The sequence below is a fragment of the Plasmodium malariae genome, assembly GCF_900090045.1.
Source record: "Plasmodium malariae genome assembly, chromosome: 5".
Taxonomy (NCBI): Eukaryota; Apicomplexa; class Aconoidasida; order Haemosporida; family Plasmodiidae; genus Plasmodium; species Plasmodium malariae.
The window spans coordinates 1,205,512-1,228,315 of NC_041779.1; the positions used below are offsets into that span (position 1 = coordinate 1,205,512).

The 22,804-nt window shown below is 25.0% G+C and overlaps 3 protein-coding genes across 3 annotated transcripts; 1 reads left to right on the forward strand and 2 right to left on the reverse strand.

Moving 5' to 3' along the window:
• Positions 1–1,620: 1,620 nt before the first annotated feature.
• On the forward strand, positions 1,621–2,921 carry PmUG01_05033300 (zinc finger protein, putative; the record flags this gene model as incomplete). Its single annotated transcript, XM_029003545.1, has 2 exons — positions 1,621–1,665; positions 2,217–2,921. 2 exons carry the CDS (start codon positions 1,621–1,623, stop codon positions 2,919–2,921), a joined length of 750 nt encoding a protein of 249 aa, XP_028860480.1.
• A 3,345-nt stretch (positions 2,922–6,266) lies between these two features.
• On the reverse strand, positions 6,267–9,328 carry PBLP (BEM46-like protein, putative; the record flags this gene model as incomplete). The annotated part of the gene is made up of 10 exons (XM_029003546.1): positions 6,267–6,494; positions 6,812–6,853; positions 7,126–7,302; positions 7,516–7,567; positions 7,835–7,945; positions 8,326–8,404; positions 8,599–8,666; positions 8,814–8,868; positions 9,033–9,062; positions 9,289–9,328. 10 exons carry the CDS (start codon positions 9,326–9,328, stop codon positions 6,267–6,269), a joined length of 882 nt encoding a protein of 293 aa, XP_028860481.1.
• Positions 9,329–11,322: 1,994 nt separating this feature from the next.
• On the reverse strand, positions 11,323–15,791 carry PmUG01_05033500 (DNA helicase, putative; the record flags this gene model as incomplete). Its single annotated transcript, XM_029003547.1, has 5 exons — positions 11,323–11,352; positions 11,688–11,752; positions 12,158–12,225; positions 12,312–12,418; positions 12,810–15,791. The coding sequence occupies 5 exons, from the start codon at positions 15,789–15,791 to the stop codon at positions 11,323–11,325; spliced, it is 3,252 nt and encodes a 1,083-aa protein (XP_028860482.1).
• Positions 15,792–22,804: the final 7,013 nt, after the last annotated feature.

Here is a 22,804-nt window from a genome sequence, read left to right on the forward strand (position 1 = left end):
TATTCGTTTTTAAATATAGTTGCCTGGGTTTTTGAAATCAAAGTTTTTTTTGTTAGCCACGTACATACATATATATATATAGGAGTGTATATATATATTTTATATGTATACCCGTTTTGTTTGTTTGTTTTTTCTTCCAACGTACAAATTTTCATCTTTCTGAAGTCAGGGTAGCGTTGTGCTACGTTTTCACATGTACATGTACATATAAATATACATACAAATATTTGTACGTATATATATATATATATATATAGGCTTACGTACATGTAAATGCTTAAATATATTTACGCATAACACAATTACGTATAATGTAATTACATATGTAGTACATTTACTTGTAATAAATGTACTTGTTACTCTTTTATTCGTACTATATTTACTATGTACATTTGTGTTTTTTTTTCCCTTGTCAAATGCAAAGGAGAAAAATTGATGATGAAAAACAAAAACGTATACTAAAATAAAAATTTTTTTTTTGATAAGTTACATAATATACCAAAAAAAGAAAAGTGCAAAATTGTAGATTTTGTGTTATTTTATATATATATATATATATATATTTATGTATATATATTTATGTATATATATATATATATATCAATTAGCTAAAAATTGCAAAAAAAAAAAAAAAATTAAAAAAAATTTCGTGCTCATTTTTTTATGAACATATCAGCTAATCCAAAAAAAAAAAAAAAAAAAAAAATTACATACATATATATACTTACATATATATACATGTATAGATATATATACATATATATTTTCATATATATGTATATATACACCTACACGTGTACACATTTGTATATGTATACACGTAGTTCTACAGTACTGATATATATATACATACATATATATATATATACATATACTTACCTTCTTTTTGCGGAGGTTAAAACGAAAAAAAGGTAAGAAAAGGCTAAGAAGAAGGAAGGACACAATTATTTTATCAAATGACCAATATAGTTGAATAATTAAAAAAAAAAAAAAAAAAAAAAAAAAGTGTGATTTAATAATATATATATATATATATATATATATATATATATATATATATACATACATACATGCACACATATGTATATGTATGTATGCATATATATATTTATATAACCCACAATTAAGTACGCGTTAAGGAGCATAATATATGAAGAATATATTATATATAAATTTGAAGCAGCCAAGAGGGGTAGAAAAAAAAAAGAAAAAATAGCGAATTAACTTGTTAAATTAGGCAGATATATAATAAATAACAGGGTGCTTATAAGGACTGACATACACACATACCTATATATATGTGCATATATGTATATATGCACAAACATATATACCGTATATGTACTCATACTTATACGACTTCTATTCGTGCATTGTTAATAAATTCTATTGTAAGGATATAAAAAAGAATTAGTTTAGTATATCCAACATATTTTGTATGCATACACAATTGTGTTTTCATTTAAAAAAAAAAAAAAAAAAATTATATTATTGTGCAACCATCTGTTAACTTAAATGAGTATGCAAAAAAGAAGTATAATAACTGGAATTTCTTTTTATTATTTTTTCCTTTATTCACTGTTTTTTTTTGAAATATTTTTAAGAAAAACAGTTAAAGCAATGGATTCGGAAAAAAAGCCAGCAACGGTAGGGGAGAAGGTACAGGTTAATATTTGCAAACTTGTGTAGAATAGTTATACGCTATAAGCATATATATATGAACATGTGATTAAATGTAACTCACTACTTGTGTTCTTATCCTTGCTTACGTAACACCCTGTACATGTTTGTATGTATATATATATATATATATATATGCGCAGATTTGATCCGTGCATAAGTTTTATTATATACGAGATAAAGCGAATCTTTTTATTACATGTTATGCGCTGCTTATTTTATTAAGTGCCTATTGTGCATTATAAATGCATGTTACATCAACGTCATTTATTTATTTATATATTTATTTATTTATTTATTTATATATTTATTTATGTATGTATGTACAATTATGTATACATTGTTCTTGTGCTTTTATAAAAGTGTGTCATGCTTTTGCAGTACGTTTTGTTACACATACTCTGTTTTTTTTTTTTTAATTATGTTCATAATTATGCTTATCTTTGTGCCCATGTTTATTATATTATAATATTATAATATTATTATATTATTAAATTATTAAATTATTATATTTTTTTTTTTTTTTTTTTGTATAGCCGCCCCCAGTGCTGTGCGAGAACAATTGCGGGTTCTATGGAAATCCAGCGAACAACAATTTATGCTCAAAGTGTTTTAGGGAATCAGAAGAAAAAAAAAAAAAAGAGTTGGCTAATATGGAAAAAATAAGTGAATATATTGATCCAAATTATACAGAGGGAAAAGGAAAAGGTAAGGGGAAATCAAGTAAGGGAAAGAAGGAAAAAACGGGAGATGATGAAACACAAGAGAAAATGCAAATACAAAGAGATATGGTGAGTCATGATAATAATACAGGTATTAATAATAATAAAACAAGCGTTAAAGATGATAATGTTAATTCAAGTATTAAAAATGAGAATGACAATAATACTATTGCGAAAAGTAATAGTAATGATAGTTGTAATACTAACACTAATACCAAAAGTAGTACTAACCCCAGTAGTAATAGCAGTATCAGTGCGCTTGGTGAAAAAAATACTGAGAACAAACCGTCTACCAGTGGTAGTAATACTGCAGGCACAACCGAGAATAAAACAAAGTGCTTTTTATGTAATAAACGAATTGGATTATTAGGTATAAAATGTAGATGTGAACATTATTTTTGCGCACTTCATCGATATGCTGATACACATAACTGTACATTCGATTATAAGAAATATTATAAAGACCAGTTAATGAAAAATAATGTTAAAGTTGTAGCAGACAAGGTGAAAAAAATATAAATTCTCAAATTGGCATAGCGCGCAACCCCCACTCCCTCCCCACCTAACACGTGAAAAACCTACGTATTGTATATATATACATATATATATATATATATATATATATATATATATATATATATATATGTATATATACATAATATATGGACGTATGTACAATGCATAAATGCGTACATATGTACATGCATATATATATACTGTATATATGCATAAGCGTCTGCATATTCCTGCACAATTTTAAAATTAATTTTTTAAATGTTAATAAATAATACGTTTATATTTATGTGTGTGTGTGTGTGTATACGTTAATACCACCTACATTATTTTTACGTCAATTTTATGTAATTATATATATTTTTTTTTTTTTTTGCATTATTTTTAAAAAAAGAAATATATATACGCGAATATACGCAATTATTTACATTTGCACAAATGTATACGTATATATATATATATATGTGCATATTCATGTTCATTCCAAATTATGATTTGTTTTTTTTTATCGTTATGTCTATATTATATTGCCAGGCCAACAATTATTATCATATAAACACCTTAAAATTTTAGTGCCCTACACATTTAGTATATATATACCTCTCTATAATCGCATAATATTTTCCTATTTGTAATTATGTGAATATATCATTATATTTTTTGTTAAATTTTACATTCATAAGATTTATTAAAGTTAATTTTATTATGTTTTATTATTCTTTACTATGTTCTTTTATGTTTTATTAACTTTTTATTTTATTTTTTTTCATACCTTGAGCATTTCCAATTATTGCCTTTTCCCCCTACAAAGAACCTACTTTCGTTATATATATATATATATATATATATATATATATGTGCGTGTGTGTGTTGTATATTTTTATGGCCATTTTTTATATCTACCCATATATATTATGTATAAATATATACATATGTATTACGTATGTATATGTATATTTATATGTATATATATATATATATATATATATGCATATGTAGTAAAAGAAGTATATATTATATATATATATGTTATTAGATAATTTTACCATTTTTGATTATTCATTTTTGAAGTGAAAAAAAAAAAAAAAAAAAGAACAATCCTTATAAACTATTTAAATAATTAAAATAAAATAAACACATTTTTGTTTTTTCTTTTTTTTTTATTCTCTTTTATTTTCTCTATTTTCTCGATTTTTTTTTTTTTTTTTATGCTTTTTTAATTTCTTTATATTATTTATTTCTTTTTAATTTTTAAAATTTATATTATCTTCCATGCTGGTAATTTTTGTAATAATGATAGACTAAGTCCGTATGCCAAGTGTGTATGTGTATGTATAAAATATATACACACAAGTATATTTTATATATTTTCCTTTAACTTAATAATTTCCATTTGAGTATAATAAATACAGGTTTTTTACTTTGCACTAAACTCATACATTTATTAGATCGTGTATGTGTGTACATGTACAAATAAGCACATAATACTCTTATGTGTATGCTTTGCTAAAAAGATACAATTTTTTGGTTCATTTATGGAAGTATTTCCATTGATACCCAGGAAAAGAATGTGGGTCGTGGGTTGCAGGTATAAATGCAGTTGTTAAGGCTTATGTATAAATATGTACAAACATATATATATATATATATATATATATATATATAAGAATTAAACGGTAAAACGTATATTATATTGTTCCTATTAGTTTGTCAGATATGAGAGACCCTTATCGTATCACGGTTGTTTTTGGTTTTCCATTTTGCGTATGTAACTAGTCCACTAGTTATCGTGCTACTACTTTACTAACGATAGAGCACTAAACGTTTGTACATAAATGTATCTGCATATGTATATGTGTGTGTGTTTGTACTATACGGTATTGCAAAACTGTGTGTTACATATCTGAGGTCGCTATTCATCTGAATTGCACACACGTGCATATATATACGCTCATTTGGGGATCATCAAAAAAAATGCATAATCAAAAAAAAAAAAGCTGTGATATGTTTCGTTATACGTTATAGGTTATATGTTATACTTTTTTTTTATTTCCTTTCTTTTTTTTCTTTTTGCCCCCTTTTCGCGTATGAGCATGGATTGGTAAATGGACGGAAATGGAACTTATACATTGACTATGATTTCTCTTTCCTGCACATCCTCTACGTGCACTTTGTACAACAAATAGACAAATTGGGAGTGATATTAGAGAGAAGATTATATATATTGGGTTTTGTTGTTATCGATATTAAAAAAAAAAAAATTAATAAATACACAGATACGTAAATGGATAAATGAATTAATAGCTAAATGAATTAGTACTAAATATATTAGTACTAAATATATTAGTACTAAATATATTAATGCTAAATATATTAATGCTAAATATATTAATGCTAAATATATTAATGCTAAATATATTAATGCTAAATGCATGAACAATATATAAATGAATAGCTTAATATATGGATAAATGAATAGACAAAATGAATAGTATATTATTCATATAATAATAAGTAATAAGGAATTATGTGATACCGGTAAAAGAAACTAACGAAAAAAAAAAATTAAACAAACACGTTCATAAATGAAAATGTAAATTAATTTTTTAAAATATTAATTCTTTTGTAATTATGAATAATACAGTTATAAAACTATTTAACAATGAAAAGGGGCAATAATATAATAACGACACAACAATAACAACAATAATAATACTAACTGTAATATATGTATATATATATAAACACATATACATACATATACATACACATGCTTATACGTACACATGCATATACGTACACATGCATATACGCACACATGCATATACGTACACATGCATATACATACACAAATTAATAATTTTTTTTTTTTTTTTTTTTTTTTTTTTGCAGTATTCTTTTATGTATACAAAAAGCTACTTATAACTAAGTTATGAATATTTTGAATACACATTTATTACTGTACACGATATCCAAAAATAGGCCCAACGTAATATATGTATATATATATATATATGTGGGAGCTGACCACATACCAAAATTATAACGAACGTTTGGTCATGCTACCACAAGCTAGAGGGGCTTCTACACGTTTAAACTACTTCTGTTTACTGTTCCTATTCTATTCCATTTATATTGCTTACTCAATTAGTCTTTGTGAAAAGAAAGCAAAAATAATTAAAACCGTGTAAAGGACTTTTCTCAACAATGGAAAGGGAGCCTTATATTACAATTTGGACAGGAAAAAAAAGGAGGCTACTTCAAATACATAGACACGTATGCACAAGTATACCCATGTATACACACAGAACATATGTACACGTAGTACCCTATTTTTCTTTACAAGTTCGTCTAAACATCTTGCACAGATAAGTTCTCAACAGCACCACCACCATTAACAATATTAATATCTTTTCTTTTTTTTTTTTTTTCATATTCCTCTTTATTATCCTTAATAAAAATAGCTGTTTCGATAAACTCCTTCAATGAATTGAAATATTCTCCATGATCACTTATAATAATGTTATTATGCGTTCCGTCTTTTGAAATAAATAAATACTTATGCTTACTTGGGCATGTCTGTATTGGGATAGGATGGGTGGGAAATGGAAAATAATAATATGTACAGTGAACACAATAAAAAGTAAACATTGCACACACAATAAAGGTCAACTATGTACGCGTTATTGGGTATATTAATAAAACATTCATGTAACTGCATATATAATTATGTATAAATGTAGGTGGTGCAAGTCTTTGGGGTATTTCAGATCAAACGGGCTGATACATACGAGTGATAGTATACGAAAAAAGAAAATGATATAGGGAGAAGACAAAAGGAAATACACTAATGAAATAAAAAAGACGGGAAAAAAAAAATGCTACAATAAATTTACCTCGTACAATGTTTGCGTGTGCCTAGGTGAAATAGTTTCGTCCTGAAATGAGTGAAGCATTAAAAAAAAAAAAAATATATATATATATGTATGTATATATATGTATATATATGTATGTATATATATGTATATATATATATGTATATATATATGTATATATATATGTATATATATGTATGCACGTATGCATGCGCGTTTTCCCCATGCACTACATTACATGTCATAATGTACATTATACTATTTTAGGACTGCATTTTTTTTTTTTTTTTTTTTTGCTTTTATTTTTGGATCTCTTTTCTTTTTATTTTGCTAACCTTGGCAGAAATAGTAAACAAGACTGGAGAACGAATTTTCTTTATTTTTTTTTCGTTGTCCATTTTCGTTCTAATAAGGAAGTCATAACATACAAGAAAAAAATACAAGAACGGCTTTTTTTCACGTGCCATTTTTTTCATGCTTAAAAATGTGTTCTGAACGATCAATCCGTATATCTGCGGAGGGAGGGAGGATTAGGAGCAAGTTAACGTAACATATAAATATAAATATATATATATATATATATATATATATATATATATATATCAGTACACATGTATACATACGTAAATACATGCACATATACAGGTTGCAGACACATAATTATGCGCAAAATGTAATATTAGTGTAATATTAGAAATGTGTTTTCAAAATGAAAATGCACTTACGTCTTTCTGATTTTTCAATGCCGCTTCGATAGCCACTGCTGCGCCCATGGAACTACACAAACGGGGAAAAAAAAAAAAAAATTTAATTAATTCATATATTTGCACATATACTGTATGAATACAACATATAACTATGCACACGCAAAAACATACATAAGACATACACTTATATGCACACAATTATCCACGCAAATGAGTTTTATGTATACAAAAATACTCTCGTTTGTTGCACTATAAATATGCGGTTCCCACAAGATGGATAAAGACAGGAAGGGGGAGAGGGGAGCCATGAAAATAATTGTTGAGATAAAGTTATTACCTGCCGAATACAATTATTTTTCTTGATTTGTCTTGTTTTAAATAGTTTAAGTAAACATTTGCGTCTTTATAAAAATATTCCTCTGATGGCTCTTCGTCATTTGTTCCGCAGCTTTGGGGGAAGGAAAAAAAAAAAAAAAAAAAAAAGAATTACACATATAAATATGTACATTTATATTTATGTATAGATATGTAGACATACACACGTACATACTTATGAATGCGCACTCTAAATCGCATATCCTTTTTGTGTTATTTATTATTATGTATTGTATTATTATTATTATTAAGTATTGTATTATTATTATTATTAAGTATTGTATTATTATTATTATTATTATTATTATTATTATTATTATTATTATTATTATTATTATTATGTATTGTATTATTATTATTATTAAGTATTGTATTACTATTATTATTAAGTATAGTATTATTATTATTATTATGTATTGTATTATTATTATTTTATTATTTTTTTTTTTTTACCCCCTGTTTGTGCAGGAGAAAATGTTTACATCCACTTTATCGACGATGCGATCGAAAAGGTCAACGTACAATTCTAGGTCTACAAATAAACAAGAGTTTTGTAAATATTTGGGACGGAGGTCTTATTATACATTCATGGGAATACGTAAAGAAGCATACCACATGCTGTAATTGAGCACATGTAAACATACATATATATAAGAATAAACCATATATAGAATGATGTATAACTCGAGCAACATTATTTGCAAACGAATATTTCTCAACACATACATCCTCCATTCCCAAGGAAGTATAAAAGTATGGGTTTTTTCTCGTGGTCTGGTGCCTTTACATACCAACTGGGAGCACAAAAAAAAGGAAAGTAAAAAATGATGTTGTAACGATATGAAGTTTGTTTTTTTGTTTTTTTGTTTTTTCGTTCTGTTTAATTTTCCTCCTTTTTTTTTTTTTTTTTTTTTTTTTTTCATGTCTTTTTTCGCATTTACCATTGATGTGTATATCCATCTTCGGTTTTTACCAAAACTTCTTCGTAATTATTGCCTGATGGGGGAGGGGTGCAAATAAAAAATAAAAAAAAGAAAAGAAAATATTAAAAATAATAATTATAAAAAAAAAAAGAAAAGAAAAGAAAATATTAAAAATAATAATTATAAAAAAAAAAAAGCTCAAAAGGGAGATTTACAAAAATGCAGTGGATGGATTACCTGGTTTTTGTGCTACGGCAGGGTCATACTCTATATAGGGGAAGGGAACAGAAAAAAAAGAAAAAATTGAAATTAAAACAGAATCAAAATATATGTTACAGTTATATAATATATTTTCTTTATCATTCCTAAGCATCTTTTATGCCATTTGTTTTTTTCTATCATTTGGTTTGGGGAACTATTCGTCTAGCATAATATTTTTCCATGCCATGGATCTGTCTCGATTTTGTTCTTTCCCTTGTTGATTAAAACTTACTATCTTTTGCAAATATAATATCATCCTGAACCAAGTACATGTAGCCTAATAAGAAGAAGTGTGTTTGTCATGTAGTTCGCTACTGCACACACTGGTAAAATTGACTTTTTTTTTTTTTTTTTTTTCATTTTTTCGCTTTTCAATTTATATATTTTTCCATATTTTCGATTTTTAATTTATCGAATTTTCGGCATGCATATTTCCTTACTGTTTAAGGCTACAACAAAGAGGAGTACACCACAGAGAGAAAACAAAAAAACTTTAACAATTAGCATTTTATAAAGATGAAAATTAATATGTATATGTATGTATATGTATGTATGTATATGTACGTATTACATACGTATGTATGTATTACATACGTATGTATGTATTACATATGTATGTATGTATGTTTATACGTATGCACGTATTACATATGTATATATATATATATATAGGACAACTACTTTTCATAACAAGTCAGTGCTTATCCGCACGCAATATTGGACTGTATATATCTGAATTGAGAAAAAAAAGGAAGCAATTATAATCCTTTCCCCTTTTTCGTAAATATTCTCTTACACAAGCAACTTATTTCAAAAATTTAATTATTTTGCATTATATTACACAATTTTATTTTGTTATGTTTATTTTGTTATATTTATTTTGTTATATTTATTTTGTTATATTTATTTTGTTATATTTGTTTGTTTTTTTTTTTTTAATTCATTTTATGTAGTAATTTTTTTTCTTTTTTTTATCTCAATTTTTAAGATGTTAATTGCAGAAAAAGCAGAAAAAAGAAAAAAAAGCATAATTATTGTATATGTAAAAATGTATATAAGCACCTATATGAACATATATACACATTGCATGCATAAAATGAATATAATAATAATTATATAGGTATAATACATATCTATATATATTAATATGTATGTGTATATGAGACTATGTATGTGTATGTGCTCTTATGTATGTATACATGTATGATATACTATTTACAACTGGTGCGGGAGGGTAGTATTTTCTTTAAAAAAAAAAGGATATGTTGTACCTTCCGTTAACAAGAAAAATAAAAAAATTATAAAATTATAAAATAAAAAAATTAAAAAATAAAAAAAAAGATAAATAAAATAAAAGCGGCAAAATAGAGAATATAATAAAAAGGACCAAATAAATTGTAGGACGCAAAAGAAAGTAAAAAAAAAAAAAAAAAAGGCTATCAAAGGAACAATATAAAAAATGCTTTACGATAAATGTATATAAGTTTACATATATATTATTATATGCACATGTATATATTTAATGCTTATATTTTTGTATATATATATATATATATATATGTATATATTTACATATATATTTACATATCTGAGAATATTTGTAATGCTTATTCTTTACTGATACATATTTATAAGCATGCACATTTTCGTTAAAATTGAGAAAAGGTCTAAAAGAACACATATGAATATATGGGCACTTTTAAGTACGTAAATATAATATATATAAATATTTATATAATAAGTATACATCCATATGTATATATATTTTTCTCTTAACGTTTAATTGGAGCTTGATAGCAATATTAAAAACTTGAAAAAGGAGTATTCAAAAAAAAAAAAAAAAAAAAAAAAAAAAAGAGTATTTTTTCTGTTTGTTTTGTGTGTTACATTCTTTTGTTTTTTACTCCTTTATTTTGCACTCTTGATCATTAATATAAATTTTATAAAAAGGGTAAAGCAAAAATAAAAAAAAAAAAAAAATTTAATAATTCAATAATTTAATAACTGAATTGAATAACTGAATTGAATAACTGAGTTGAATAACTGAATATCTTAATAACTGAATTGAATAACTGAAATGAATAACTGAAATGAATAACTGAATTGAATAATAGAAATGTTGAATAATTGAAATATTGAATAATTGAAATATTGAAAAATTAAAAAAATTGAAAAATTAAAAAAATTGATAATGTGAACATATGAAAATTTGATAGGTGAAAAAAGAAGTTTAACTTAAAAATAGGACATCAACGGGAATACATTTTTATTTCATATCGACTGCGTTTAATGCATCCTGAAGGGGAAAAAATAGGAAAAAAAAAAAAAAAAAAAAAAAAAAAAGTAAAAAATGAAAAATGAAAAATGAAAAATGAAAAATGAAAAAATGAAAAAATGAAAAAATGAAAAAATAGGAAAAATATCAAATGTAATTATTTGTTCTACCAACTGTTCACAACTCGAGTTGTAAAAAAAAAAAAAAAAAAATCGTAAGAATTATAGATACAACACAATAATGTAAACATTATAAACAAATTCGTAACTTAACATACAAACAACAATAACAAATATATATATGTTCAATTCTTATTCTTTCGAGCAAAATAAAATAATCAAACGATAGAACATTACCTTTATCAAAGCACTTTGTAGCAAATCGCTGTTTCCGCCAAAAGCTTGATCAAGATGTAATTTTGCTTTACAGCACTGTGAGACATGGGTAAAATAAAATAAATAAATAAATAAATAAATAAAAAATAAATATATAAAAAATAAATAATAAATAAATAAAAAATATATAAAAAATAAATAATAAATAAATAAAAAATATATAAAAAATAAATATATAAAAAATAAATATATAAAAAATAAATAAATAAAGGAAACGATAAGATAACATGATACGATGGCGCGATAGCATTACATGGTAAGAACAAAATAGCAATAATTACAAAGTGCAATAACTTCGTTAATTAAATGTACATTATGAAAATAAAAGGAAAAGATAACAATATACATGCCTTAACCACGCCATCAAACCAACGAAGAGAAGCCATATATGAAAGCAAAAAAAAAAAAAAATTGCAATTTTTGGTAATAACCTTCAGTATGCTCTCTTCGATGGTGTTCTTGCAGCACAACCTGTATATGTAAACTTCGTTTTTCTGGCCTGAAGAATGCGAAGAAGATATGGTTATATCCAATGCCTTTCAACGTACGTGGGTAATGCCTATGCACTTGAGCTAATTAACTCACAATGAAATACATATATTATAAATCAAACAAACACAATATGCACTGTTTGCTTTACCCAGCCTGTGGACTCTATCCTCCGCTTGTCTATCGTTGTGTGGATTCCAGTCCTACGAAGGAGAAAAACGACAGTGATAGTGATGACAGAGATATGGAAAACATGAAAAACATGAAAAACATGAAAAACAAGAAAAACATGAAAAACAAGAAAAACATGAAAAACAAGAAAATCATGAAAAACATGAAAAACATGATAAACAAGAAAAACAAGAAAAACGAGAAAAACAAGAAAAACGAGAAAAACAAGAAAAACAAGAAAAAATAAAAAAAGAATATTACATGAAAAATGTAAAACATAACATGAACAATATAAAATATAACACGAAAAATGTAAATTAAAACACAAGCATAATCATGTTCATTTATTATTTTTTTTTTTTTTTTTTTTTTTTTGCTATTCCCCTTGGCTTCTTCCTTTTTTGCTTCGCGCTTGCTCCTTACCTGATCCATGAGAATAACGTGGTTGGCGGCAATCAAGTTGAGGCCTACGCCCCCGGCCTTGGTAGACAGCAAAAAGATAAAAACATTTTCGCTTTTTGAAAAACGCTTTATAATTTTTTGTCTTTCAATAGTATTAGTTGAACCATCCAGTCTAACATAGATTTGATTTCTCGTCTTATTATCAGATGTAAAAGACGTCGATGTTGTAGTTGAAGAAAAACAACAATCCTTTTCTTCACTTTTGTTATAATCGTTATTTAGATCTTTGTTTTTAATGGAATTTTCTTTCTCTTCCGTATTGTCCAAGTCCTCCGCTATTAACAATCCTCCTTCTGTTACTCCATCTTGGGCTGCTCCATCTCCCGCCCTCTCCACAGCTTTACTACCTTCACCAGGCTCGTTCTTGCTAACACTCTGCGTACTCCTCAAGCATTGCAAATGATTTTTGAAATCTTGTTCATCATAAATAAACTCATATAGTAAAGCCTCTTCAATTATGTCAAGGAAGGTGGTAAACTGCGAGAAGATTAACACTTTTTCTCTTTTTTGTCTTATTTCTCTAATAAGACAAATCATATGATGAATTTTGGTACTATTTAAAATATGCTCCTTTGCTATTAAATATTTATTTAAATTTGTATCTCCTTGTGATATTAAATGTTTAATAGATAAATGGATATCAAAATCTGATATTTTCATAAATTCATTTTCTACTGTTTTTAAATCTAAATCTATATATTGATCTGTGTTGTTATAAAAATATTTGGATATATTTTTTATGTCTTCTACTGAGTAGTAATATTTATGTAATAATGGATGATTACATATTCGGCGAAGAATAAATATAGAGGCGTTAATCATCTTTCCACGCACTTCTTTACCAGCTGTGGTAAGACCTTCTTGCACTAATTCATCGTCTCTCTTATTAATAATTATATTACTTTCCTTGTTTTCCTCCTCCTCTGCTCGTTCGATGTTTATTGTTTCCTCGTCTATCTTGTCATCATCATCGTCATCATCGTCAACGTCGTTCCCCATATCATTATTTCCGATATGATCCATGCTGCTTATATCGTTCTTGCCAATATCATCCCCGCTAACACTATTTCCCTTTTCCGGACCGTTGTTACATGAATCGGCTTCATTAATAGACTGCTTCTTAACTACCACATCGATGCTAAGTGCTTCTTTATTGCCTGTTCCATCCACCAATCCTTTATCCCCCTTATGAGTTCCTTTCTTCTCCAGAATGGTGCTTATCCTTTCCAGTTCACTTTTACTTGAATGCTTTTGTAAAAACTCAAGATGCTTGTGCGTATGTTGTAGTTTTGAAAATATTTCATCTTTATATAAATTCATTTGTGTACAGTTTAATGGTAACTTTATAATAACACTATGTTTTTTAGGCATATCAATGAAAACATGTTTTTTCGACCTTCTCAAAATATATGGCTCTATAATAAGTTGCAATAAAATTATTTCCTTATTCTTCAACTCCACATGCTTTACATCGTTTCTTATAATTTCGATTAAATAATTTTTTATAATATTGCTCGTCTCTTCTGTCAGGTATACACCTGCATCGCTTCCCCTGTCGTCCACCTGCTTTTCCGCATATTGCGCATTCACTGTACTTCCCCTATCTCGCTCCGACTTTATATCATATATATCAAATAGTTTGTCGCTCCGCAGTGGAGTGCTTTCGGATATGGCCTGCTCCTCTCCGTCCTTCTTATTCACAGTATCTTGATACATTTTTACAAATGCACTCAAGGCATTATTTATATTTTCTTCCGTAAATATATCTGGCATTAGAAACAAAAGTAGATTCATCAATTCTTGTGTCTTGTTTTGTATAGGTGACCCTGTTAATAATATTTTATTATTAAAAACAATTTTTTTTTGTAATTTTTTATATATTAAAGAATTTTTATTTTTCAAAAAGTGGGCTTCATCAAATATTAGATAATCATATTTTTTTATTTGTCGAAAATAGGAAACATCATTCTTACCTATAAGCATATTAATACTAGTAACAATTAAATGTATATTATTTGTCTTATTTGTAAAAATATCATATGCTAAATATTTCCTCTCATTCTGACTTCCATAATATATTATTTTATGATTTCTTAAATAAGGACACCACATATTTATTTCATTATTCCAATTTTTTAACAAACTAGTTGGTGCTACAATAATCGTTTTATTTTGTAATTCTCCTGTCCTGTACATGTAATCTAAAAATACACAAGTCTGTGCTGTTTTTCCTAATCCCATTTCATCAGCTAAGATTCCATTTTTTTTTTCTTTATATAATATATATAACCAAAAAACACCACATTTTTGATAATTCTTTAACTTATGAAACGTATCAACATGTTTTTCAAAATCTTCAAAATTTGCATCATAATTGCTTATTCGGAAAGACCCTTTTACAAATTCTTTTATTATATCTTGTCTTTTCTCTCTTTCATTGGCTGTAAAATATTCAATAATTTTATTTTTTATCTTTATAGATATAAATATGCACTCAAATAACACCTTTAAGTTATTCTTATATTCCTCAATTTCTTTTTCATTCGATGTTATAAGATCATTCTCCTTCAAATACGAAGAGACCTGACTTTCTCCATCATACTCCTTTTTGAGTGTGTCCTCCTTCGCTTCATTTCGTCCACTCATTCTGCTCATTCCGCTAATTCCGTTTAGCCCATTTAACTCTGTTTTTTCTCCTTTTATTTCACTATTTCTTTTCTTGTTATTCTTGAAGCCTCCTTCCTTCTCATTTTCCGCTACACTGTTCGAGCTGTCCAGTACTCTTCTCAATTTTTTTTTTTTTTTCTTTTTCAAAACACGCTCGTCGCTTTTCTTTTCCTCTGCTTCGTCCAGCTTCTCTTTATACACATATTTGTCGAAATCAAATAAGTTGTTCGTTAATTTTCTTTTTCTCAACGGGTCAACGAATTCGAAAACGTCCATTTTGGCTCGTTCTGCTTCGTTTTATCTTTTTCCTTTATTTTTCCTCGTTTTTCCGCGTTCTACTTCGTTTAATTGTTTTGCTTTAGTTTGCTACACTTTTCCTCGTTTTTCTTTTACTTTTTTAATTTACTTTTCCTCGTTTTATCACTTTGTATATTTTTTTTTTTTTTTTTTTCCTTAACATGTCAGAAAAAAGCGGATCTCCTTACGCTTTAACCTGGTAACTTGCTCAATTTTAGCTATTTTTTTCGTCACTTTTTTCCAATTTTCTCGAATTACTCCAAAAAAAAAAAAAAAAAAGAAAAGAAAAAATTTAACCATTAGACAGTTCACAAAATGTGTGCAAAAAAAAATTTCGTGGATGATAAAATAACCAGTGTTCAAAAATAGTACAGCTTGAACATAAAAATAAATGGTAATATGTCCCTTTAATAAACGTTATAAAAAACGGTAAAAGGTGTGGCGAAATAATAAAATAAAGAAAAAAAAAAAAAAAAAAACAGATTAACATAAAATACACCAAGGTAAATGCACACACACTGATGAATAATATGAACAGTTCATAAAAAAAAAATATATATATATAATAAAAAAGCTGAACAATTCAAAAAAAAACTGAGTAATTCAAAAAAAAACTGAGTAATTCAAAAAAAAAATTGATAATTTTGTAAAAAAGGGATATATTCTTAAAAAAAGGATAAATGCGTAAAAAATTGATATATCCATAAAAAATGAGTAAACCATAAAATGGTGAATAATTCATAAAAAAATGAACGAACCATAAAAAAGGAATAGGCGATTCAATTGCAAGCCATTAAGCATAACTCGACGAGATTAAGATTTGTATATCCTCTCTTCATTAAAAGAGGAAATGGGAATACCAAAAAGTATAATACCAAAAATAAACAAAATGCAATTTTTAAAACAACAAAAAAAGGAGTAGTATATATATGTGTACATAAACATTATGGGAATATTGCGCACTTATTGCTGAACATATCGTAATATTACATAAAGGTCATATATACATATATGTACGTATGAAAGTATATACGTATGTAAGTATATACGTATGTATAAATGTATGTATATACGTATATATGTATGTATGTATATAAGTATATATGTATGTATGTATATAAGTATATATGTATGTATATAAGTTTATATATATGTATATAAGTATATATATATGTATATAAGTATATATGCATATATATGTATACGTATGTATATGAAAAAAGGTAATTAGCAATAAACTGAAAAAAAGTAAAAAGCGCAAGTAAGAACTGTTCGAAAAAAAAAGAAAAAAGAGAAAAAAAGGAATTAATAAAAGATTGCTGAATAAGGCCCGTTCATTCTTAGTATATTAAGTCATTTTTAAAGCGTACACTGAAATACACATTTTTTAAAATGAATATATTAGTTTAGATGAGCGAAAAAGTAAACGCAAAAATGAGCTGTGTTATAAGTGATATATGTACATAAATGTGTGTACATATTTGTCTGTGAGCAATGTAGCGATATATATATATATACACATTATATACTAATCTATGCATATCGTACACATATAAATATATATATACTATATATATATATATATATATATATATATATATATATATATGTTTTTACATATATAAACACATATACATAATATATGTATATATAAAACTAACGAAGCCTCTCACATCCTCTAGCTCATTTACAATTTTATTTTAACTAAAACTGTTCTACTTTTTAATTCACTAAATCTTTAAAATTTTTGTGGATGGTGCTTTTAAAAATATTATTTTCTTAATACGAAAAAAGAAAGGGAAATTATTTCTACATACATGCATACCAATGTACATATATGCACGTGTAGTAATAAAAAAAAGTATTTTTATAATTCGTAGTGAATATGAAAAAAAATTGTGGAAAAAAATGTTTCTTACATATATTTATATTTTTAAATATAATAGCTTTAACTATTTTTGAAATGTAAAATAAATATCATAATAATAATTTCTGCTATTATATTTCCTCGTTGTATTGAAGTTCTATTTTTATTTATTTTACACATTGACTTGTTCCACGCGTAGCAAATAAAATAGAAAAAACAATAATTTAACGTAATAATAAAAAAAAAGTAAAAGAAAATTAATTTTTTTTAGTTCATAGCCTTTAATTCTTTTTTATTAAAATTTAAGTATTTTTACTTGAATTTAAAATATATACCTTTATTTTTAAAAAGTTCAAAATATTGGCTAAGCAACTGGACTTGCTATAAAATCATCTTTTACGATGATCTATTGCTTCGTATGGTATTATATTTATACATGTATAATAAGTATAATACGTATAATATTATATGATACATTTACATCATATGAACATGAATAAAAAAATTTTACTACATATATGTAATATATAAATATATTTGAGAATAAAATGCATACAAATGATTTAATTTTTATATATACGAATGTAGTAATACATATATATTACATTTTATTTTATATTTTTTTTTTTTTGCAGTTAAATGTAACTTAATAAGAATTACTTTTTAAGAACAAACGCTTGACTATATTTTTATTTATAAAAAAAAAAAAATAAATAAGTTATACTTCAAAAATAATTGTATTAAAAAAATGTAGTTTTTATTATACTTTTTTACATAAAGGTTTATACTAAAAAAGTAAAAATATTCAGAATTTAGAATTTTTTCCAAGTAATATATTCATTTAATTATTAATCGTTCCATTAAAAAAAGAGGGAAACATAATTTAAAGTTTTTTATGTTTTATATAAGAGAAAATGTTTTTAATTTTTTTGATATACTAAATTTTTTTTTTTTTTTCTATACATTATATATATATGTATATATATATATAGTATACATAATTATACTCTTAGAGAAAAACGAATTTTAAGGCATCATTATTTTTTATTTAAAAAATATTAAAAGACAAATATTCTGTTAACTTGATAACGCTAATATAAGAGCAAAGTTAAATATAAGTATAAACGCGGGTATGTGCATATAAATATATATATATATATATATATGTACATAGGCATGTATATATACATATTAACATATGCTAATGGAAAGACTGAGAAAAAGGAAGATTTAATAATTAACGATAATTTTTATAAGCTGATAATCTAAAATTTTCCAAAGCATAAGCTAATTTCATAAAATTAAAATAAATATACACATCAGTATGATGTTTTTAATTCATCCTAAAAAAAAAAAGAAATAAGCCTGTTTCGGTATGAGCATATGCATTTATATATATACATGTGTACATTTACGCGGGAAAAAAGCAAATGAGGGAAATCTACACATTACATCGTTGCTCAACAGCTTGCCGTCAAATTAACTCAAGAATTTTGATTTTATGTATGCATGTATGTATATATGTATGTATATATATATATATATATATATATATATATAATATATATATATATATATATATACGTGATAAGCATTTCGTCAAACAGATACATTTTCACATTTGAGCAATTTATATTTTTGAATGATGAATGGAAAAGTATCTACGCACACATAAATATGTGCGTTATACTACTATTTTATGTAAAATAATATGATTAAGTTATTAAATCATCACATTTACCTTTTCATAAAAAGAGGTAACATAATTGGTGAATAATTTATGAACAGGTCATAAAATTCCTATTTTCCGAACTATTTTTGCACACTTGTTCATAAATAAATTTTTACGCATATTATAATATCTATTCGGTTAAACGTAAAATATGAAATATGATAATTGTGAAAGTTCAATCATAGACGCAAAAGTTAAAAACAAGTGGACAGCAAAATTGAAAAAGGATAGACAAATGATTACATAAATAATAGCAAAACATAGCAAAACAAAACTAAACGGGAACAATCTAAAATTAAGGAATTGGCACAATTTATCATTTCAAAAATTTTGAATTGTGCATGTTATTTTTGCGTCTCCTGTCTTATAAGTCTTCTGAAATAAATTCCTCTCAGACATGGATTTTACGTGTCCTGCAAAAAGGTATACTACACATTAAATATATATTTTATATATATATATATATATATATATACATACATGTGTGTGTTTGCATATACATATGTATGTGTGCATATATTTATGTAGCTTCACTTTTTGGCTGTGCCCCCTCACTAAATATAAAATTACTGTTATATCTCGCATGAACACCAAGACACACATTAAAATATTATCCTAAAGAAATAAATGAAATTCCTTAAATTCAACAATTTATCTTAATATGTAAGAATATATATGCACAAGTCATGTAACAAATAAAATATTGAGAAGCTGAAATTTTTATTGAGTATTATTCAATTATTTTTAATTTTTTATAACATTCACTATTAGACTAAGATTAAGTTCCGTAAAAAAGTGATCACATATTAAATTGTTTTTTTTTTAAAGAATACAAAAAAGGAAAATTAAATAAAAAGAAAAAAATATGAAAATAAGAAAATATATTAATATCTATATATACTATCTTAATATAAAAATAAAAGAATTTATGCAATTTATGAGTAAATAGAAAAATAACTTATTAAGTTTTAAACTTTCTGAATTGTACATAATTTTTCCATTTTATCCCCTTGCATACATAAATGGAAAATATTTTTTTATAGAAATGTAGTTTGTGTGAAACAGGAAATGTAAATGTGTAAATGTGTAAATGTGCAAATGTGTAAATGTGCAAATGTGTAAATGTGCAAATGTGTAAATGTTCAAATGTGTAAATGTTCAAATGTGTAAATGTTCAAATGTGTAAATGTTCAAATGTGTAAATGTTCAAATGTGTAAATGTGTAAATGTGCAAATATGTAAATGTGCAAATGTGTACGTTTATGTTCTACGAAATAAAATTATTTCCTCCATATTATTATTACGTAATATCTTGTAAGTACACAATACACAAATGAAATATTGTTACCAATGAAAAGAACGTAAACGTGATATATATATATTCAAATACATATGGAATTCTTCTATATGAACGCTGTTAAACGTACAATAAATAAAATATAATTTATAGGTAACACAATAGTCTTTTTCTTCTATCAGTACATGACAATATTCGTTTAGAGCATATATTATATTGAATTATACGCAATTTTGTATTGTTTACATATAATAAAATTTTTCTTAAATAAGAATAAAAAGTGTTTTATAATATTTACATATAGATATACAAGAAAAAAAAAAAAAAAAAAAAAATATTTAACCTTTCATATATTTTTAATACTTCCGAATCTTGATAATAAAAATTACCCACATTATACATATTCATCTAGAGCCTTTAATTCGTCATAGAAAATATTAATGGCTAAGTTAATAAGACAAATACAGAATATATGTTCTTCATAATAAAGATATTACTAAAATTATTTTTATTATATATAATTAAATGTTACCCTTTATATTTAAAGTATAAAAACATATAATGGTGAATTACTGTAGCAACAGTTATATATAAAAAATAAAAGAATTTATAAAACCAATGAACATTAAACGTAAAAGTTTGGTGAACTTCCGGAGAATTATACACATGTACATTCTATATTTCCGCTTTTTTTCGTAATAATTATTTATCATTTTTTTTTTTTTTTTTTATTTCTATACAAAAATTAATAATAAACGGAAGCTGGAAAAGTATGTTACATATTTCATGGGTATTACAACATGAACGAATAAATAAATATATAAATATGCATAAATTAATATGTACATATATGGATATATATATATATATATATATATATATATATATATATATATGCAAATGGACATATACTATGTTAAGTATAATAGTGAAATTACAAATTACAATTAACTGGTGTAGAACAGAGATTAAAAAAAAAAAAAATAATGAATATCGATGTAAAAACTCAATAAAAACATGTGAACAATAAATAAGTAACACATCAGTACTGTATATATTAATATACAATCGAATTTTGTATATTTTTGTTACTGTATTTGCAAATTATAAAAGTTGATATCAGTTAATTTTTTTTGTTTTTCTTAAAAACATTTAATATCATTTATACATCAACAAAGATTTTACTTTTACAAACATATAATAAACATATGAATAATATACATTGATGAAAAATAAATTAAAAGTAAATCTTAAAATTAATTATAATTAATAGTTAACTAATATAAAAAACGGGGAAAAATAAATTGGTGTGTCCCTACCCCTGTATGACTAATGCTGTGTATCAGGATTGTTATTTTGTACTAATATTCTTAAACACGTGGGAATCGAGCCCTCGACGAATACTTCCAAAGGTAGCACCCTTAACCACTGCGCAAAAGACAACAAGAATAAAATTTTGTAATTGTAATTATAATTTTTTTTTTTATATTCACAAAATTTTTAACTTATGTACAAATGAAAAAAAAAATATATATATATGATATTGCAATAACTACAAGCAAAATATGCATAATGTCCATAAGAGTCTAAATAAACGTAAAGTAGGAATTAGCACAAATAAAAATTTATTAAAATATAAAATTTAAGAAAATTGGTGAAACGTATAAGAAATTATACTTTATATTATGCGACTTATGCATAAATGTCTATATTACTTTTCTTAAAATATCTCCAAATAAAAATCTTATAAAATTCATATAAAATGTTTATTAAATTAATTCTTTTAAATACATATACATAGTGAACATACAATTATAATAAGTAAATATTATTACATTGACATTGCTAATGTAAAAAAGATATAAAAAAATTTGATCGACTCCATCCCAAGTACTCCCTCGCAGTGATTCATATTAGTATGTTGACTTGTGAACGCCTGATACCCCGGGACTTGAACCAGTTACTATCACTTCCTAATCAACACGCCTAACCACTGGTGTACGAGTCGCTTAAAATTATTCTGTATAATTATAATTATACTCAATTTTTTTTTTTTTTTTTTTTTTTTTTTTTTTTGATTTGATAAAAGTATACAT